The following is a 16,304-nucleotide window of genomic DNA, read 5'->3' on the forward strand; positions in this document are numbered from 1 at the left end:
GTGGTCTCGCTGATATGAACGAACATTAATGAATGAACTTGGAGAATTTCAGTTAAGAACACAGGTCATCAGGAGATAGAAATAGGGTAGATATTGGGTAAGTGGAACTGAAGGAATACAGATTGTGCAACAGGACTGATTATAAAAATTCAGAACTACCTGATTGTAGCACAATAATGTAAGCACACTGAGTGAAGCTGAATGTGAGAATGATAGAGGGAGGAGGGCTGGGGGCACAAATGAAACCAGAAGGAAAGACAGACAATAAACACTGAGATGGTATAATCTAGGAATGTCTAGAGTGTACAATGATAGTGACTAAATGACAAATTAAAAAATGTTTTTGCATGAGGGAAAAAAATAAAAGTCTGTTACTGTGTATGTCAGGGGGGCCCACAGGTTAAATTCAGTCTTGGTTATCAAGATAATTTGGGACTTGGGGTGACTTACTTCTAGGTGGACCCAAGACCCTTCCTTAACAAACATCAGGGGCTGTCTTGAGTGATTACAAGACCCTAAAGTTGAAAAACTGGATAATTAGAAAGAAAAATTAGGGAATAATCAAGACACTTTCAGACAAACAAAATCTGAGGACTTCTTCACCACTGGACCAGCCCTACAAGCGATGCTAAAGGGAACTCTGCAGTTGAAAAGAAAGGACAGTAGACAACTGACTGAAGCACATGAATAAATAAAGATCTCCAGTAAAGGTAATGACATGGGGAAATATTTATAACAGCGCACTTGTATTTTTGGTTTTAACTGCACTTTTTACCTCCTACAGGATCTAAAATGCAGATTCATAAAAAGTAATGATGAATCAATGGTTTGGGACTTGTGATGTATAAACATGTAATCTGTGCTAAGAACTACATAAAGGTGTGGAGATGGGTGGTACAGGAACATGATTTGCATATTCTATTGAAATTAAATTGGTATCAAAGCAAATGACACTGTTATAGATTTAGGATGTTAAATTAAGCCCCGTGGTAACCACAAAGAAAACACTGGGAAATATGCACAGAAATACATTTTTTCAAAGAAGATATAAAAACGGCCAATAAGTCCATGAAAGACGCTCAACATCATGAGTCATTAGGGAAATGCAAGTCAAACCCACAACGAGACACCACCTCACACTCACTACAAGGACCATGTGCTGGTTTGAAAGGATGTAGAATAGCCATGCCTTAATCCTAATTTCATTTTGTAAAGTCAGCCGTTTCTTCTAATCCCTATTCGTTACTGTCTGTTTGAAACTTTGATTAGATCATCTCCCTGGAGATGTGACTCCTCACGAGTGGTTGTTAAACTGGATTAGGTGGAGACGTGTCTCCACCCATTCGAGTTGGTCTTGATTAGTTTACTGGAATCCTATAAAAGAGGAAACATTGTGGAGAAAGGAGATTCTGAGGGAGTGGAATGATGTGGCCATGAAAAGCAGAGAGTCCACCAGCCAGCGACCTGTGGAGATGAAGAAGGAAAACGCCTCCCAGGTTGCTTCATGAAACAGGAAGCCAGGAGAGGAAGCTAGCAGATGACTCCATGTTCACCATGTGCCCTTCCAGCTAAGAGAGAAACCCTGACTGTGTTCACCATGTGCCTTTTCACCTGAGAGAAAAACGCTGAACTTCATCGGCCTTCTTGAACCAAGATATCTTTCTCTGATGACTTACATTGGACATTTCTATAGATTTGCTTTAATTGGGACATTTACTCGGCCTTAGAACTGTAAACTTTAAGCCATTCCACTGCTGGGATATTGCATTCTGGCAGCTAGCAGACTAAAACAGGCCATTATCAAAAATGGAAAGTAACAAGTGCTGACAAGGATGTGGAGAAATAGGAACCTGTGTACATTTCACTGAAAGCAGGGATTCGGCCAGGTATTCATAGTGGCATTTTTCACAATTGCCAAAAGATGGACGCAACCCAAATGTCCATCAACCAATGAAAGGAGGAACAAAATGTAATATATACACATGATGGAATGTTATCCAGCCTTAAGGAGTGGGATTCTGATGCCACTCCATGGATGTACCTGGAAAACATGAGACTGAGTAAAAAATAAGTCAGACACAAAGGGACAGCTATCGTGTGAGTCTGTTTAAATGACATGGCTAGAATACACAAATCCGTACAGACAAAGGCAAAGGAGAGGTGGCTGGGGCAAGGGAGGAGGGAGGGAGGAGGAAGTAATGCCCAGTTGGGGCGGCTCCTGTCTGGAGATGGGAGAGTCCGGCACAGATAAGGAGGCTGGGGTGACACTGAGGTGTGTGCTGGGGGCGTGTCCACAATTTAGAGAGACATCAAAGAGACAGTAACATCTTAAAGCAATAGTTTCAGATGTCTGGACGGCATCTAACAAGGCAGGCCAAAAGGCTCAAAAGGACATTATTGGGACATTAATGAAAACATTAGCACATAGACTGTGAACTTTATATCACTGTTAAATTTCTTGAGCTTGACCTTTACTCAAGGTGGTTGCACAGTGGATACTGTTGTTCTTAGGAAAAAACGTGGAAGTACTAAGTGTCCATGGACACGGTGTGTGCAAGTGTCAGAGAATAGATTGATAGCCAGTTCACAGGAGGACAGTGGAGAGACAGGATGATACGGTAAATGTGGAGAAACAGTAAAATGGAGGATCTGGGCATCTTGGGAGTGGGGTATGGAAAAAAAGAAATCATGGAAATTCCACATAAAACATGGCCAAATATATTTATATTGTTGGAATCGGGGGAGGGGACGGTGCCTTCCTAACAAGACAAAAAAGTAGTCAAGTGGCGGCCAGATTGGATGATGTGAGTATAAACCGGTCTGGGGCATCCACGTGGCAAAACAAAGACTGGCTGACCAGCCGAACCCCTGCAGCGCGATCCGAGGGGCCATCACAGGAGGCCCGCGGGGCAAGTGGTCACTATGCCAATGGGAAGTGCTCACGTAGACCCCCAGCTGCGTGGCCGGCGCGGGGGCACGGCCTCTCCACCCAGTGGGGGCGGGAAGCGTGGCAGCCTTTGTGGGGCAGAAGCGTCCCCCACGTGTGACCTGCACACAGCCCTGGCTGACGGTCACGCTGGCCTGTCCACAATGGGGGGGTGGGATGGGCATAGGCTGCAGGTCCCAGGAAACGTGCTGGGTGGTGCACACCCAGGGCCTGCGCCCCCCCTGCCATGCAGAGGTGGGTGAGGACGCCCCATGGGCAGCAGGGCCGCTGGGACCGCCCGCAGGCTTGGAGCCACCGAGCCTGAGGACACGTTTTCCAGACACCCCACAGCTGAGCCCTGGGCCTAGGCTGGCCACCGCTCCCCGGGATGAAAAAGTGGAAAAAAGATCCACTGAGGAGCTAGTCCCCAGATATGACCTCAGGCAGGGGCCAGAAGGGCTCGTAACAGCCTGAGCAGCCCAGAGGGCCCGAGGAGACAGCCCTGGCCCCCCCCCCCCACGCAACAGGACCCCCCGGCCAAGGCCACCCTCACTGAATCCCGGGGCTTCCTGGAGCTGCCATGGGGGACCCTCCAGAGGCGCCTTCTCCTAGGGGAGGCCTGGCCCAGGTGTGGGAGCCCCAGCTCCTGAGTCCCGCTCCGGGGGTAAAGATCCCCCACGTCCCACATGCCCCCTGCCCTGGGAGCCCACCAGCCTGATCCTCTGCTCCTCCTCCAGGATGAAGAGGTTCTCCTTCTCGCAGTAAAAGGCCGCGGCGTCCAGGATGGGCTGCAAGGGCACCAGGCCCACCAGCTCGGACCCCACCACTGGCAGGCTCAGCTCCTAGGGGCAGAACCAGAGCCGTGCCCAGGGCCCTGGCCTCCCCAGTGCCCCACAGCTGGACAGGCCCCCCCAGGCAGGGGTGGCACCTGCAGCTCACCTGGGTGGTCCCACCCCCTAATTCCCCCCAGGCAGTGGGGGCACCTTCCCTCCTCACCTGCGCTTCTCTGCAGGTCTCCTCAAAGACTGTGTGCAGTGCTGTGACCTCAAAGTCCAGGAGGTTTGTGGACACCTGAGCCAGGTTCTTCTCTTCCAGGTACCAGCCAATGCCCTGAACCTTTTTCAGACGTCCTGGCTGCCAAAGGAAAGGACTTTTCCAGCCTAGGCTGCAGAGATTCAACTTGCCCTGTCTGCTTCCGGGACCTGGCTCTGAGCTGCACAGGAGGCTCCGGGGCTGGGAGCTGGGGGGCTGGGGCTGGAGTCTGGGAGCTGGGGGCTGGGGGGCTGGAGGGCTGGGGGCTGGGGGCTGGGGGCTGGGGTTGAGGGCTGGGGCTGGAGGGCTGGGGCTGGGGCTGGGGCTGGGGGCTGGGGCTGGAGGGCTGGGGCTGGGGCTGGGGCTGGGGCTGGGGGCGGGGGGCTGGGGTTGGGGGCTGGGGCTGGGGGGGGGCTGGAGGGCTGGGGGCTGGGGGCTGGGGCTGGGGGCTGGAGCTGGGGGCTGGGGCTGGAGGGCTGGGGCTGGGGCTGGGGGCTGGGGCTGGGGTTGGGGGCTGGGGCTGGGGGCTGGAGCTGGGGGCTGGGGCTGGAGGGCTGGGGCTGGGGCTGGGGCTGGGGGCTGGGGGCTGGGGTTGGGGGCTGGGGCTGGGGGCTGGAGCTGGGGGCTGGGGCTGGAGGGCTGGGGCTGGGGCTGGGGCTGGGGGCTGGGGGCTGGGGTTGGGGGCTGGGGCTGGGGGCGGGGGGCTGGAGGGCTGGGGGCTGGGGGCTGGGGCTGGGGGCTGGAGCTGGGGGCTGGGGCTGGAGGGCTGGGGCTGGGGCTGGGGTTGGGGGCTGGGGCTGGGGGCGGGGGGCTGGAGGGCTGGGGGCTGGGGGCTGGGGCTGGGGGCGGGGGGCTGGAGGGCTGGGGGCTGGGGGCTGGGGCAGGCCGTGTTCCCTCCTCTCCTACCCCCTCCCCAGGTGTCTCTGTTCCTGTGTCCAGGGCACACTGTGTCCAGGGCTCTGTGGCAGAGCCGTGGTGGAGTCCCCGGGGTAACGAGAGCACCTGGAGAAGGCTAGGCCCTGGGGACCCGGAGGCCGCCCCTTTCCTTAAGGGCAGTTGCTGCCCCCGAGGCCACCCGCACCTGGCCCTGCCCGCGGCCCTGCTCCCGCAGGTTGAGCGCGATGCGGTGCGCCTGCTCGCGGGTGCTCAGCAGGTTCACATTGAAGGCGATGAGGAACTTGCGGGCCCCCGTGGCCGTGGCCCCCCAGCTGGGCACGAAGGAGCTGGGGCCGAAGTCCGGCGCCCACTCGGCCTGTGTGAGCTGTGGGGAGGGCCCACCTGGTGAGCTGCGCGGGGGCCATGCCGTGGGCCGGGGCGCCCCAGACCCAGCCCCGCAGGCAGCACCTTCTTGGGCAGCGCCTCGTACTCCCCGGCCCGGATGGCCGGCAGGGTCCGGCGACTGGCTGAGCGCGCCGCCTCGCCATACAGGTACACTGCAAGGCGGGGGGCGTCAGACGGGGGGGGCCAGGCCTGCTCCCCAGCTCCCTCCTCTGAGCAGGGCCAGGCCCCCCGCCCGCCCCCACGGCTGGGCCCACCCATGGCCCCGGGTGCCTGGTGACAGCCCCCACCCCGCCCCTGTCCTTGGAGTCCCTTTGCTTCCAGTGTTGGAAGCACGCGTTGGGGTCATTTTCCTTCTGTGTAGAGGCGGGGGGTGGGGGGCAGCGGACCTCTCTGCCCCCACGGCCGGCGGGCTGCGTTTTCAGGGGACAAGCGCGGCCAGGGGCTGGTGGGGCCGCGGGGCCGGGCGCTGGGGGACTCACCCGGCACGTGCAGCTCCTCCGCCAGCCTCTGGCCGAAGGCCTGTGCGCAGAGCACGCACTCGTCCATGCTGGTGCCGCGCACTGGGACGAAGGGGCAGACGTCCAGGGCGCCCATCCGAGGGTGCTCCCCTGCGGGGCAGCGGGCGCTGAAGGGGACCGGGCCAGCGGGCACGGGATGGCTCGGCCGGGCCCTGCACCCTCTCCCCTCTGCAGCCTCAGCCTGAGCAGCGCGCATGGCCAGGCTGGGCATGTGACCACAGGCCCCTGCACCCCAGCCGAGCAGCAGCTCTTCCCCAGGGGCCCTCGACGCTCTCGCAGGGGTGTGACATCTGGGCCCTCTCCCCAAGGTGACTCTCGGGACCCAAAGCTCAGCCGCCCCAGCTCTCTGCCCCGGGTCCCTGCTTGCTACTGGGTAGTTACCGCGTCCACAGACAGGACGTCCTCGCCCCTAAATCCCTGCAGGGTGGGGCAGCAGCACCCCAGGGCCCCGGGGCGGGGACAGGCCCCACCCCCTCGGCACCACCTCCTGCCCCCTGCACCCCACCCATGAGGGCACAGCCCCAGGCCGCGCGACCAGCCGTCCACTGACCCTTGCCCCCAGCACAGGCAGGCTGTTTGGTTTGGGGGTTAACTGGGGCCAGGCCGGGACTCAGGCTGCGCGTCTCCACCCTCACCTCCCTGCAGGGCGGCCAGCCATGGGCACCCTGGGAAGTGGGGGAGGGGCCGGGGGGAGCTCCCTGGGAGGAGCCTGGAGCGTGGCCCACAGCGGTCTCCGCACAGGAGGAGCCCCCCGCAGCGCCCCACAACACCTCTGCAGACCCCACAGTCCCCGCAGCCCCCACGCAGCCCCCCTGCAGCCCCCGCAGCCCCCGCAGCCTCCCACAGGCCCCCCGCAGCCCCCAGCAGCCCCCAGCAGCCTCCCACAGCCCCCTGCAGCACCTCCACAGCCCCCCAGCAGCCCTCCCGCAACCCCCCCACAGACCCAGCAGCCCCACGCAGCCCCACGCAGCCCCCACACAGCCCCCGCAGCCCCCACAGCCCCCGGCAGCCCCCCACAGCCCCCCCGCAGCCCCCCAGCCCCCGGCAGCCTCCCACAGCCCCCGCAGACCCCGCAGCCCCCCCGCAGCCCCCCACAGACCCCCAGCAGCCCCCCAGCCCCCGGCAGCCCCCCAGCCCCCCAGCTCACCCTTGTGGTTGCTCATGTCGATGAGGCGTGAGGCCACGCGGGCAGCCTGCAGGGCCCCCGCAACCACGTCCTCCGGCCGCCCCACGAAGGTGAAGACGCTGCGGTTGGTGGAGCTCCCCGCGTCCACACTCAGCAGCACGCAGCCCGGGCTCTGCTCAATGGCCCGGGAGATGGCGCCAACCACCTGCGGCAGAGGGCAAGGGGCTGCGCCTAGGGGTGCCCACCGGCTCCACGGCCCCCACCAGCCCCCAACTGGCACCCACCAACCCCGACGGGCCCCCCCACGGACCCCCACGGCCCCCCCACTGGTCCTTACCACCAGCCCCCACCCCCTCCACACCGCTCCCAAGGCCCTCCACGGCCCCCCCACCAGCCCCACCCCACCCCATGGCCCCCATGGCGACGCCTCAGGACCCCACCTCATCCTTCCCAGCACTCAGTCCCAGACCCCGCACCCAGGCACAGCCTGTGGGTCATGCTAAGGCTTGCCCCTCCCCGCCCGAGCAGCCCCAGGCCCTCACCTCCTGGTTGCTCCCCTCGGAGAAGTTGGGGACACACTCCACGAGCTGGTCCATGGCCGGGCACCTTGAGCTCACCTGCTGCTGTCCACGCTGGTCTGGGGGAGGACCAAGGCAGTGGCTGGGCCTGGATGCACCACTTGTGCCCTCCCCCCTCCACTCCCCGCCTGGCTTCTCATTAACCCAGGCCGCAGCCAGGACCCCACAGCCAGGCGGGGCCGCTGGGGAAGAGTCATGTCACCCCTGGGGCCCCGTGAGCCCCAGCCAGGACAGGTGGACACCACCTCTGAGTGGGATCTCGCCACAGCTGCCAGCGGCAAGTGCTTCTTGGGGTCCACCAAGCCCCAACCCTGGGGCCACATGGGGGTTGCCTGGGAGTGCGCCGCCATCCCCTGCCCCCAGTGCCTCCCACTCACGCCTCGCTGCACCCCGAGCCCCCCGAGGCCCTGCTGACAGCGCACAGACCCCTCCCCTCCACATGGGCTCCTCCGGGCCTGCGTCCAGCAGCAGGAGGGGGAAGGGCTCTGTCGGCTGGGGCGTGTGAGAGGCCCCGTGGCTTGAGGACACGGGACAGCAAGCCCAGCTGGGCCCAGAAGTTCTGGAGCTTTGTCCTCACACCCCCAGCAGGGCAGAGACCTGGCTGGCGGGCAGGGCTGGGCGCGTGTCCACCGAGAGGAAATGGATCTGGGCCGGGCCTGAGCAGAGCGGGGGGGGGGGGGGGCAAGCGCCTCAGGACACGCGGCCTGTTTCTCCCGGCAATGGGGTGGGCAGGTCCCGGCAAGTAAGGACTCCATGGGTGCAGGAAGAGCTCAGGAATGGGGGCCAGAAGGCGCCACCGATGGTAGAAAAAAGCAGCCTTGTCCTGCAACCAGGCCTTGACTTCCACACAATTCTCCAGCGAAAAGAGGCAGGAAACATTAAAGCCCATGCACACACACAGTGCGCACACATGCACGCACACGCACACACATACATGCACATGCACAGTGCACACGCACGCACACGCACACACATGCATGCACATGCACAGTGTGCACGCATGCACACACACATGTATGCACATACAGTGCGTGCACACACATATGCACACACATGAACACACAATCACATGGATGCACACACACGCACACATTCACATGAGGAGGGTCAGGGGACCCAGGAAAGAGCTGAAAGGCTCCCAGGGAGCCAGAGATGAACTGCGTAGCCCTGGGTTCTCACCCCCGGAAGAAGGTGAATATCCCCGAGTTCACACGGAATGGACACATGGGTCAATGAACTGGTGGGGCGGAGAAGAGACAAGTCCCCCTCCACAGAAGAATCCCGAGTGATTCTCGCAGATGCTGGCGCTGGAGAACGTGGACCCCAACTCCCCGCTCCTCAGTGTGCAGGGGTAGGGGCGGAGGGACGCGCCTTCCCAGGAGAGCCCTGGCACCTGCGGCCTTGGTGGGGGGACAGCCCGGCCACAGCACCGTGGCACGGCAAGCCGAGGAGGGCGCGGCCTCAGGGGTCCCAGCCCCCCAGGGGAGCGTAGGCTCAACCCCTGACCTCAGGGCTGTCCAGGTCCCCAACACTAGGATGAAGCTGGGAGGAGCCTGGGGTCCTGGGTGGGGTCCCAGGGCAGAAAGGACATGGGTGATCGCCAAGGAGAGCCAGGAGAGGAGCCAGGTGCCTCATGGGCTCCTGGCCCCCAGGTCGCCGAGCGAGCTGGGCGTGGATAAGGGACCTGGGTGGGGTTTCTGAGAACCACCTACCCCCCAGGCTCTGGAAATCTAACCTGCTCTAAAGATCAGTCTTTTTAAAACGCATTCTGAGCCCTGTGGGCAATTCTGTACCCACCCACTGGGCAAGAGGAGCACCCAGGGGTCCCGGGGCCTGGAGCAGCCACGGCCAGGGTCCATGAGCGCCCCCTCCCCACGAGGCGGGAGGCGCAGAGAGAAAATCCACCGAGTTCGCCCGCGGCCCTTGGGCCATGGAGGGCGGGAGGGGTGGTGTTGCGGGGTGCCAGCGCCTCGGCCTTTCGCTCGGGCGCTTTCTCATGAAGTCCTCCGTGCTGGGGGCCGCAGAACCTTAGGCGCCTAGGGAGCCTGGCCCCGCCTCTCCGCCCCTCGGACTCCAGCCCTCCTTGCACCCTGCACCCTGGCTCACCCACAGTCTGTCTCCTGAGACACAGGAGGTCTCCAAGGTCAGAAGTCACCTGCAGTGAACTGAACCTGCCGTGGAGCCCCCAGGGGTGTCCCTCAGCACCCCCACCCGGCCTCTGGGACCCACTGTCCATCCTCTCGTCACTTTCTTCACATTTTCAGCATAAGAAGGAGGCGCAGGGAGGGCTGAGCCAGCCACGGGAGGGCTGCCTGCAGTGGGGGAGTGCAGCTCCCCCGGGCAGGGTGGGCCAGTGGGCACCCAGGGCCTGGATGCTCGCGAGGCCTCAGGGAGGGCTCCTGGGCCGAAGGCAAGAGTCCAGACTGCATGAGGCCAAGGGAGGAGGCTGTGCCTCTCCTCGTGCCCCCCTTGCCCCACAGTCCACACAGAAGGGGCCTGGCCTCCCAGCATCTGCCCGGGACAATGCAGCCAGCAGCCCAGCCCCAGATTCCAGTGGCCTGTGGCTTTCTCTGCTTGGTCGCCACCCCTCCAGGGCGACCCTCACAACCAGTTGCAGGCTGAGGTCCGTCCCCACTAGTAGCACTTGATCCAGCAGGGACCCCAGAGCTGAATGTGGCAGCCATAGAGGGTCCGCGGGGAGCGGCTCCGGTCACAGATGTCGAGCCCACCAGACATTGTCCAAGGGCGCAGCCCTCTGTGTAGGCCAGGAGGGCCCCAGGCAGCCAGCCCAGGCCCCCCTCCACCCCCCCATGCCCCCCCCACAGGACAGGTCTGAGACTGTCCACACCACCCACCCCTCCCACGTACTGACCTTTCCCCCTCACTCCCCTCCTTTCTCCAGTCACTCCCCAGTAAACTCCCTGCCCCTGGGGCCCTGCCGGGGCCTGCAGCTCCCAGCCCACCCCGTCCCCAGGGCACCCGGCGGTCCCCTCATTTTCAACAAGCAGCTCCTAGTTGGCCCCACGCCCTCCTGCGCGCAGAGCCGCCCCACTGCTCCCCGGGGCGGGGGCGGGGGGACCCCAGGAGCTGCTGCCCAGGCCCGCAGGGGCAGTGCGGGACGCCCGGAACGGGGGGCTCCCCGCGCCCCCAGCCGCTGCCACGGGAAGCCTGGCACGCTCCCCCCGTCAAAGAGCCACGAGGCCACGCGGCAGAAGGTCAAAGAGGTTTTAATAAAGGGCCGCAAGAGCGCGCGGGGCGGCGGGCGGGCCCCCGCAGGCCGCACGCTCCCCGCCGCCCTCCGCTGCCCCGGCCTGGCGCGGGCCGCGCCCCTGGGGCTGCGGGCGGGGCTGCAGCCGTCCCGGCGGGCCTGCGCGAGTGCGGGCCACCCCCTCTCCGGGGCGGACGCGCGGGAGGCACCGCGGGCCCCGGGCTCGGCACAGACACGCCGGTCGGCGGCGGCGTCACCAGGCGAAGAGCGGCCGTCCGTCCTCCCGGGACAGCTCGCACAGGCAGCTGAGCAGCAGCAGCGAGTCGCCCAGGAACTTGGGGGGCACCACGTCGATGACCAGCTTGCGCAGCGCGGCGGGGCTGCTGTGCAGCGGGTGGGCGCGCAGGTCGGGGCGCTGCTTGAGGATGCCATAGGTGTTGATGAGGAACTCGCTGAACACGGGGTGCACGTCGCGGCTGTACCCCAGCTTCTCCAGGCGCGCCGTCAGCGTCAGGTAGCGCTGCGTCAGCTCGCGCAGCTTCTTGTCGTCCACGGAGCCGTCCAGGGACTTGACGGAGGCCTGCGGGCGGGCGCGGGTGAGCGCGGCCCGCCGTCCCGCTTGGCAGGCCCCCGCCCGGGCAGCAGTGGGGAACGCAAGGCCCCGCGCCGGCCCAGCCACGCAGGTAAGCCCGGAGACCCGCAGCTTCCAGCCCGGCCCCAGGAGGCGACTCTCGGGCCAGACCAAGTCGTAAGCGCTGGGCGGCGCCGAGCGCCCGCCCGGAAACTGTCCCAGGGCCGCGAAGGCCTGCGCAGCCGCACCCGCCGCCCACCCACCCAGGGGCCGCCGTCCTGCCCGTCCCTGTGCCCACCTGCTTGATCTTCTCGGGGATGTTGGACACCGTGAAGCCGTACAGCCGCGTCACGCCCGGGAACACGTAGGCCAGGATGCGCCGGTCCAGCTGGAAGGCGATCTCCCCGACCACGCGCGCATCCTTCTCCGTGCCCGGGGCGCTCTGCACCTCTGCAGGGGCGGGGGCGTCACCTGCCGCCCCAGGCTTCCCCCCATTTTAGTTCAAAGGAGCCAGCTCCAGCCAAGGCCGGGTGTGGCTGAGGCCCCTGGAGCTGCTGCTCCAGGTGGTCCAGCCCTGACCCCCTCTGTGGTCTGGAAGGTGGGTGCTGCAGAGTGCACCCCCCCAGGTGCCTCGAGTAAAGCCTGGGGCATGCCCCTTGTGCCAGCACCAGGCCTGGCACAGCCCCTGCCCTTCCCGGCTGACCTGCACGCCTCCCCCAATCAGGGGAACAAAACACACGTCAGCCACACATGGGTTAAGCGTCTCTCCTTCCTCCAGACCCCTGAACTTTAAGGCCATATTCCTAAAAACAAGCTGCTCCAGCAGTAAATATTCTCGGTTCTACCTGAAGAAGCAGGACAAAATAGGACAACTGCCAATCCCTGGTTTCCTGTCCAGCTCTGAAAGCACTAACAGACAACTGCAAGTCCTGTGTCTCTTATTGAACTGCAGACCTCCCGGGACAAAACTTTCCCCTAAAGCCCTGAAACCCACCCCCCCCAAACCATCGAAACCTCCCCAAACATAAAAGCTTGTAAAATCGTGGGCCCCAAGCAAACTCTTAGTAATGGAAAGCCTGCGGTTGTAATCTGCTCACAGACAAATTCTGGATGTGTGAGGGCCTGCCACAGCCATCAATTGTTGTCTCTTCCTGCAACAGGGCCCTGTAAGCACCGGTGGTCAGAGGTCACCATGGAAAGCCGTGACCAGCGAAGACCTTCTGTACAGCGAGCAAAACCCTTCCACTCAGTACCTGACCCTCCCCTGGGCTCGTCCCAGTTGATCTCTTTTATGTGCAGGTTCCATCCATGCCAGCCGGCTTCCTGTGGCCCTCTCTCCCTCTCTCCCTCTCTGTCTCCCCCCTCCATGTCTGAGTCATCCCCTCCAAAAAGGACCCCGCTGAGAGGGCTGGACCACACACGCCCTAACCGAGGCCCTCATTAGGTGGCTTACACTCACGGGAGTGGACCAGCTTTAAATGCCTTCCCGGTGCGCTCAGCTGCACCCCCACGGCAACCCTCCCCCACTCCTGTGGGTTTGTGGGCCCATCGCAGATGGGACCTCTGACGAGGCTGGGACCCCCTGAAGCAGGACGGGTCTCACCCCTGGTACTTGGAGGCCTTGGGAGACGACGCAGGGGAGAAGCCATGGGAGCAGGCAGATCCGGAAGTAAAGGGACACAGAGGAAAACGGAGACGACACCAGCACATACATCGCCAGCTGGCGGGAAAGCCAAGGAACTCCGGCTCGTCAGCCAGGAGACACCAGCCCTGCAGGGAAGCCTCGTCTGAAACCAAAAGCCCCACATTCCTGCTGTTAAGCCGACCCACCATTCGGCATTTTTAGCAGCTGAGAAACCAAAAGAAGTGGCAACACACAATCAGAAACTGAAATTTATAGAATAATACTATTTATTATAGCATCAAAAATATGATATACTGAGAGGCAAATTTGATGACAGACCGTAAGGCCTACATATAGGAAACTACAGACTTCATTGAGAGAAATTTTTTAAAGGCCTAAAAAAATGGAATTTAGTTTTCTTGGATCAGAAGATTCAACATTTTAAGGTATCGTTTCTCTACAGATCGACCAAATTTATCTGTAGATCCAGCACAATCCCAAACAAAATCCCAGCAAGGTTTTTGGAGGTACAGAAAAGCTGATTCTAAAATGTATCTGATAACACGAAGGACCTAAGGCCCAGGACAGATCCGAGAAAGAACAGGGCCCCTGTCCTGACTGCAACCCTCAGTCATCGAGGCACCGCGTGTCGGGATCAGCAGAGACAGAGGAGTGGAACAGACGGAGTTCCGAATAGGTGCCACGGGTAACCACGACCGGTTTCTGCCTGAAACGTCCCTACAGTGAGGGGTAGAGGTGATCTCTCCAGTGTTGGCGCTGGAGCTAGTGGGCATCTAGATGCACAGCTCAACCCGTATCCAAGCAGTAACCTCAAACAGATCAGACACCTGAATATTCAGACAATCTGAATCTATAAAGCTTCTGGAAGAAAACGTAGAAAACATTTCTTAAACAGAACACAAACATTTCTTAAATGGGACACAAACATTTCTTAAATGGGACATAAACATTTCTTAAATAGGACACAAAAATATGAACTATATAAAAGAAAAAATCAGTAAGTTGAATTTCATCAAATCAAACACTTTTGCTATTCACTAATTACTGCCATGAAAATGAAAAAGCTAGGCACAAACTGGGAGACGCTATTTACAAAAACATGCATCCAGCAAAGGGCCTGTATGCAGAATTTATAAGACAACTCACTTTTCCAAAACTGGTCAATTGAACAGACTTCATGAAATAAAGCATGGCAAAAAAGCACATGAAAATACTCAGCGTCACCAATCATCAGGGAAATGCACATTTGACCCCCCACCCACCGCGTGGAGTGGCTGAAGTGAGGTCGACTGGCCTGCCACACCACGCCACGCGGGGCAGTGGTGTCCCCCCGCGGATTCTCGCTGCTGCACCCTCCTCTCCTCAGCCGCTAAAGAGACAAGAAGGCTGCCTTTCTCAGAGGGGACCCCAGGCTTCCCAGCCTCTGAGCTGGCTCATCGGAGCCGGTTCCTGTCCGCTGGCGGCAGAGCCTAAGGACCAGCCCTCCTGGCTCCGAGGCCCTGGAGCAGCTGCTGCATCAGGGAGCTGCCGGGAGCAGGCTGAGAGGGCAGTGCCTCCCACAGCCACTCTGTGCTTGGAAGTGGAGGGACACCTCGAGGCGCAAAGGTGCCCACCTGAGTGGGTGGGGCAGAGGCGGGGACAAGCTCCGTTCCTGCTCCCCCAGGGGCCAACCCTCCCTCCGGGGGCCCCCACCTGCACTGGTGCTCCACACACTGTCCCTGTTGTCCCACTGTTCCCAGCAGCGACCCTCTGCCTAGGCCCCAGGTGCCCTCCCAGCCCTCTGGCCCGTGACATGTCCAGCTTGCCATGGAACTCCTGCCCCAGAGCCACTGAACACCTTCCGGGGGGCAGCCCCCACGGCAGATGGGCTCCACACAGCCCAAGACAACAGACAGTGCCGGGACGCCTTGGAAAGGCTGCGGGCTGGAGGGGGTGGCAGGTGCTTGGAAAGAGGTTTGTACGGGGACCTGACAGCCCATCTGAGTCCTGGGGTGCACTGGCCACCTGAGGGCCCAATAGTCAGGGGGGCAGCAGGTGCAGCCCTCGAGCTTCTACTGGGGAGCCGCAAGGGGCTGCAGCGGTACGGCCCAGAGCCGTCCCCTGGGGACGTGCGGTGGTGACAGGGGTGAGACCTGCCTTAGACCCCAAGGCCAAAGACCCTGCCTCTGTGCAGAGAGCAGGGAGGGGCGCTGCGCCCACGGGCTCCGGGGACTAGGCTGCCGGTGCCCCGCAGAAGGCCACCTGGGCAGCACCCCGGGGCATTCGCTCCAGCCTGGGGCTGGGGCCACAGCAGGGCAGGAGGGGTGCTGCTCCCGGGGCAGACACGCCACGCCCGCGGCCAGAGCCCCCTGTCCTGGGAGGGCAGCCCCACATGAGTTAGAGGTGGGATGGTCGTTGGACACCTCGTCACCCTCCCTGGATTTCAGCTAGGAAAGCTGAGGCCTAGAGGCGTGGGGTCCCCCAAGCTTGCTCAGCACCCTAAAAAGGGCGCAGCCGGGAGCTCTCAGCTCCTCCCGCTGCCCAGGGTTGCAGGGTGAGGGGAACGGCCCCGCCCCGCCCCGGCCCCCCCGCCCCCCACCCCTGCTCCCGCCCCGCGCACCGTGGAGGTAGTAGCTCCTGCGGGCCCTGTCCGCCGCGGGCAGGCTGCTCTCTGAGAAGCACACCTTCTTGGGCCGCGCCATCTCCCTGGGCTCGAGCAGCGGCTTGTCGGCCAGCGGGTCGGGCAGGTGGCCGAGCAGCGGGGACAGCTTCCTGTCCAGGCTGCGGGCGGCGCCCAGCTCCGGGGGGCTGAGGAAGGCCTTGAAGGACGCAGGGGCGGCGGCGTAGCCTGGGCACGCGTCGTCCTCGCCGGAGCAGAGCAGGTCCTCCAGGGACGGTGCGTCGGAGACGCCCGGGAATCGGCTGTACTCGGGCCCTGGGGCGCAGGGACAAGGGCGAGGGTCAGGCGGGGTCCCCCGATGGCGCTCTGGAAGCAGAGGGGAGGGCGCGCCTGCTGCCCCACGGCCGCCCTGCCCTTGCAGCCGCATTAAATATCAACATCTTTTACATGTAGCTCGTATTTTAACCTTTTTTGTGGTGATTCGTTAAAGAATTTAAATGTTAACCTAAATTTGCCACTTTATGGTCATGAAATCCTTTTCTACTCCCATATCATGAATTTGTTCCCCTAGCAATAAAGCATATGTATTTGAGAAATTGATTTTCTAAGAGTTGTGTGAAAACATTAAAACGTGCCTAGGAGAACAGGGCCAGGCTGCTCATCCGCTTGCCGCCGCCGAGGGCACCGTGGGAGCACGGAGCCGCCACCCAGATCCCCCGAGTCTGGAGCCGTCGTCCAGGCTGCTGCCTTCGTGCGCCCCGCCTGCACCCCGAGCTGCCCCCGAGGCCCTGCCCGGCCTCCCCTGTGCGTGTCCTCGTCC

At 61.9% G+C, this 16,304-nt stretch overlaps 1 protein-coding gene across 2 annotated transcripts in view; it reads right to left on the minus strand.

Moving 5' to 3' along the window:
* Positions 1-16,304, minus strand: part of FTCD (formimidoyltransferase cyclodeaminase) — a 56,172-nt gene that overhangs the window by 35,207 nt on the left and 4,661 nt on the right. Inside the window, exons 2-8 of one of the 2 annotated variants that reach the window (XM_077119248.1) lie at positions 7,426-7,520; positions 6,905-7,088; positions 5,719-5,847; positions 5,303-5,391; positions 5,040-5,219; positions 3,923-4,060; positions 3,637-3,768 (exon numbers count right to left, since the gene is read on the minus strand). In XM_077119248.1, the coding sequence (XP_076975363.1) occupies positions 3,637-3,768; positions 3,923-4,060; positions 5,040-5,219; positions 5,303-5,391; positions 5,719-5,847; positions 6,905-7,088; positions 7,426-7,520 (947 nt within the window). Of the gene's footprint in view, positions 1-3,636; positions 3,769-3,922; positions 4,061-5,039; positions 5,220-5,302; positions 5,392-5,718; positions 5,848-6,904; positions 7,089-7,425; positions 7,521-10,856; positions 11,250-11,538; positions 11,691-15,484; positions 15,800-16,304 lie in introns of those variants that run through there. The other variant, XM_077119247.1, reaches the window with a different exon arrangement.

Source organism: Tamandua tetradactyla, chromosome 10, assembly GCF_023851605.1.
Source record: "Tamandua tetradactyla isolate mTamTet1 chromosome 10, mTamTet1.pri, whole genome shotgun sequence".
Lineage (NCBI taxonomy): Eukaryota > Metazoa > Chordata > Mammalia > Pilosa > Myrmecophagidae > Tamandua > Tamandua tetradactyla.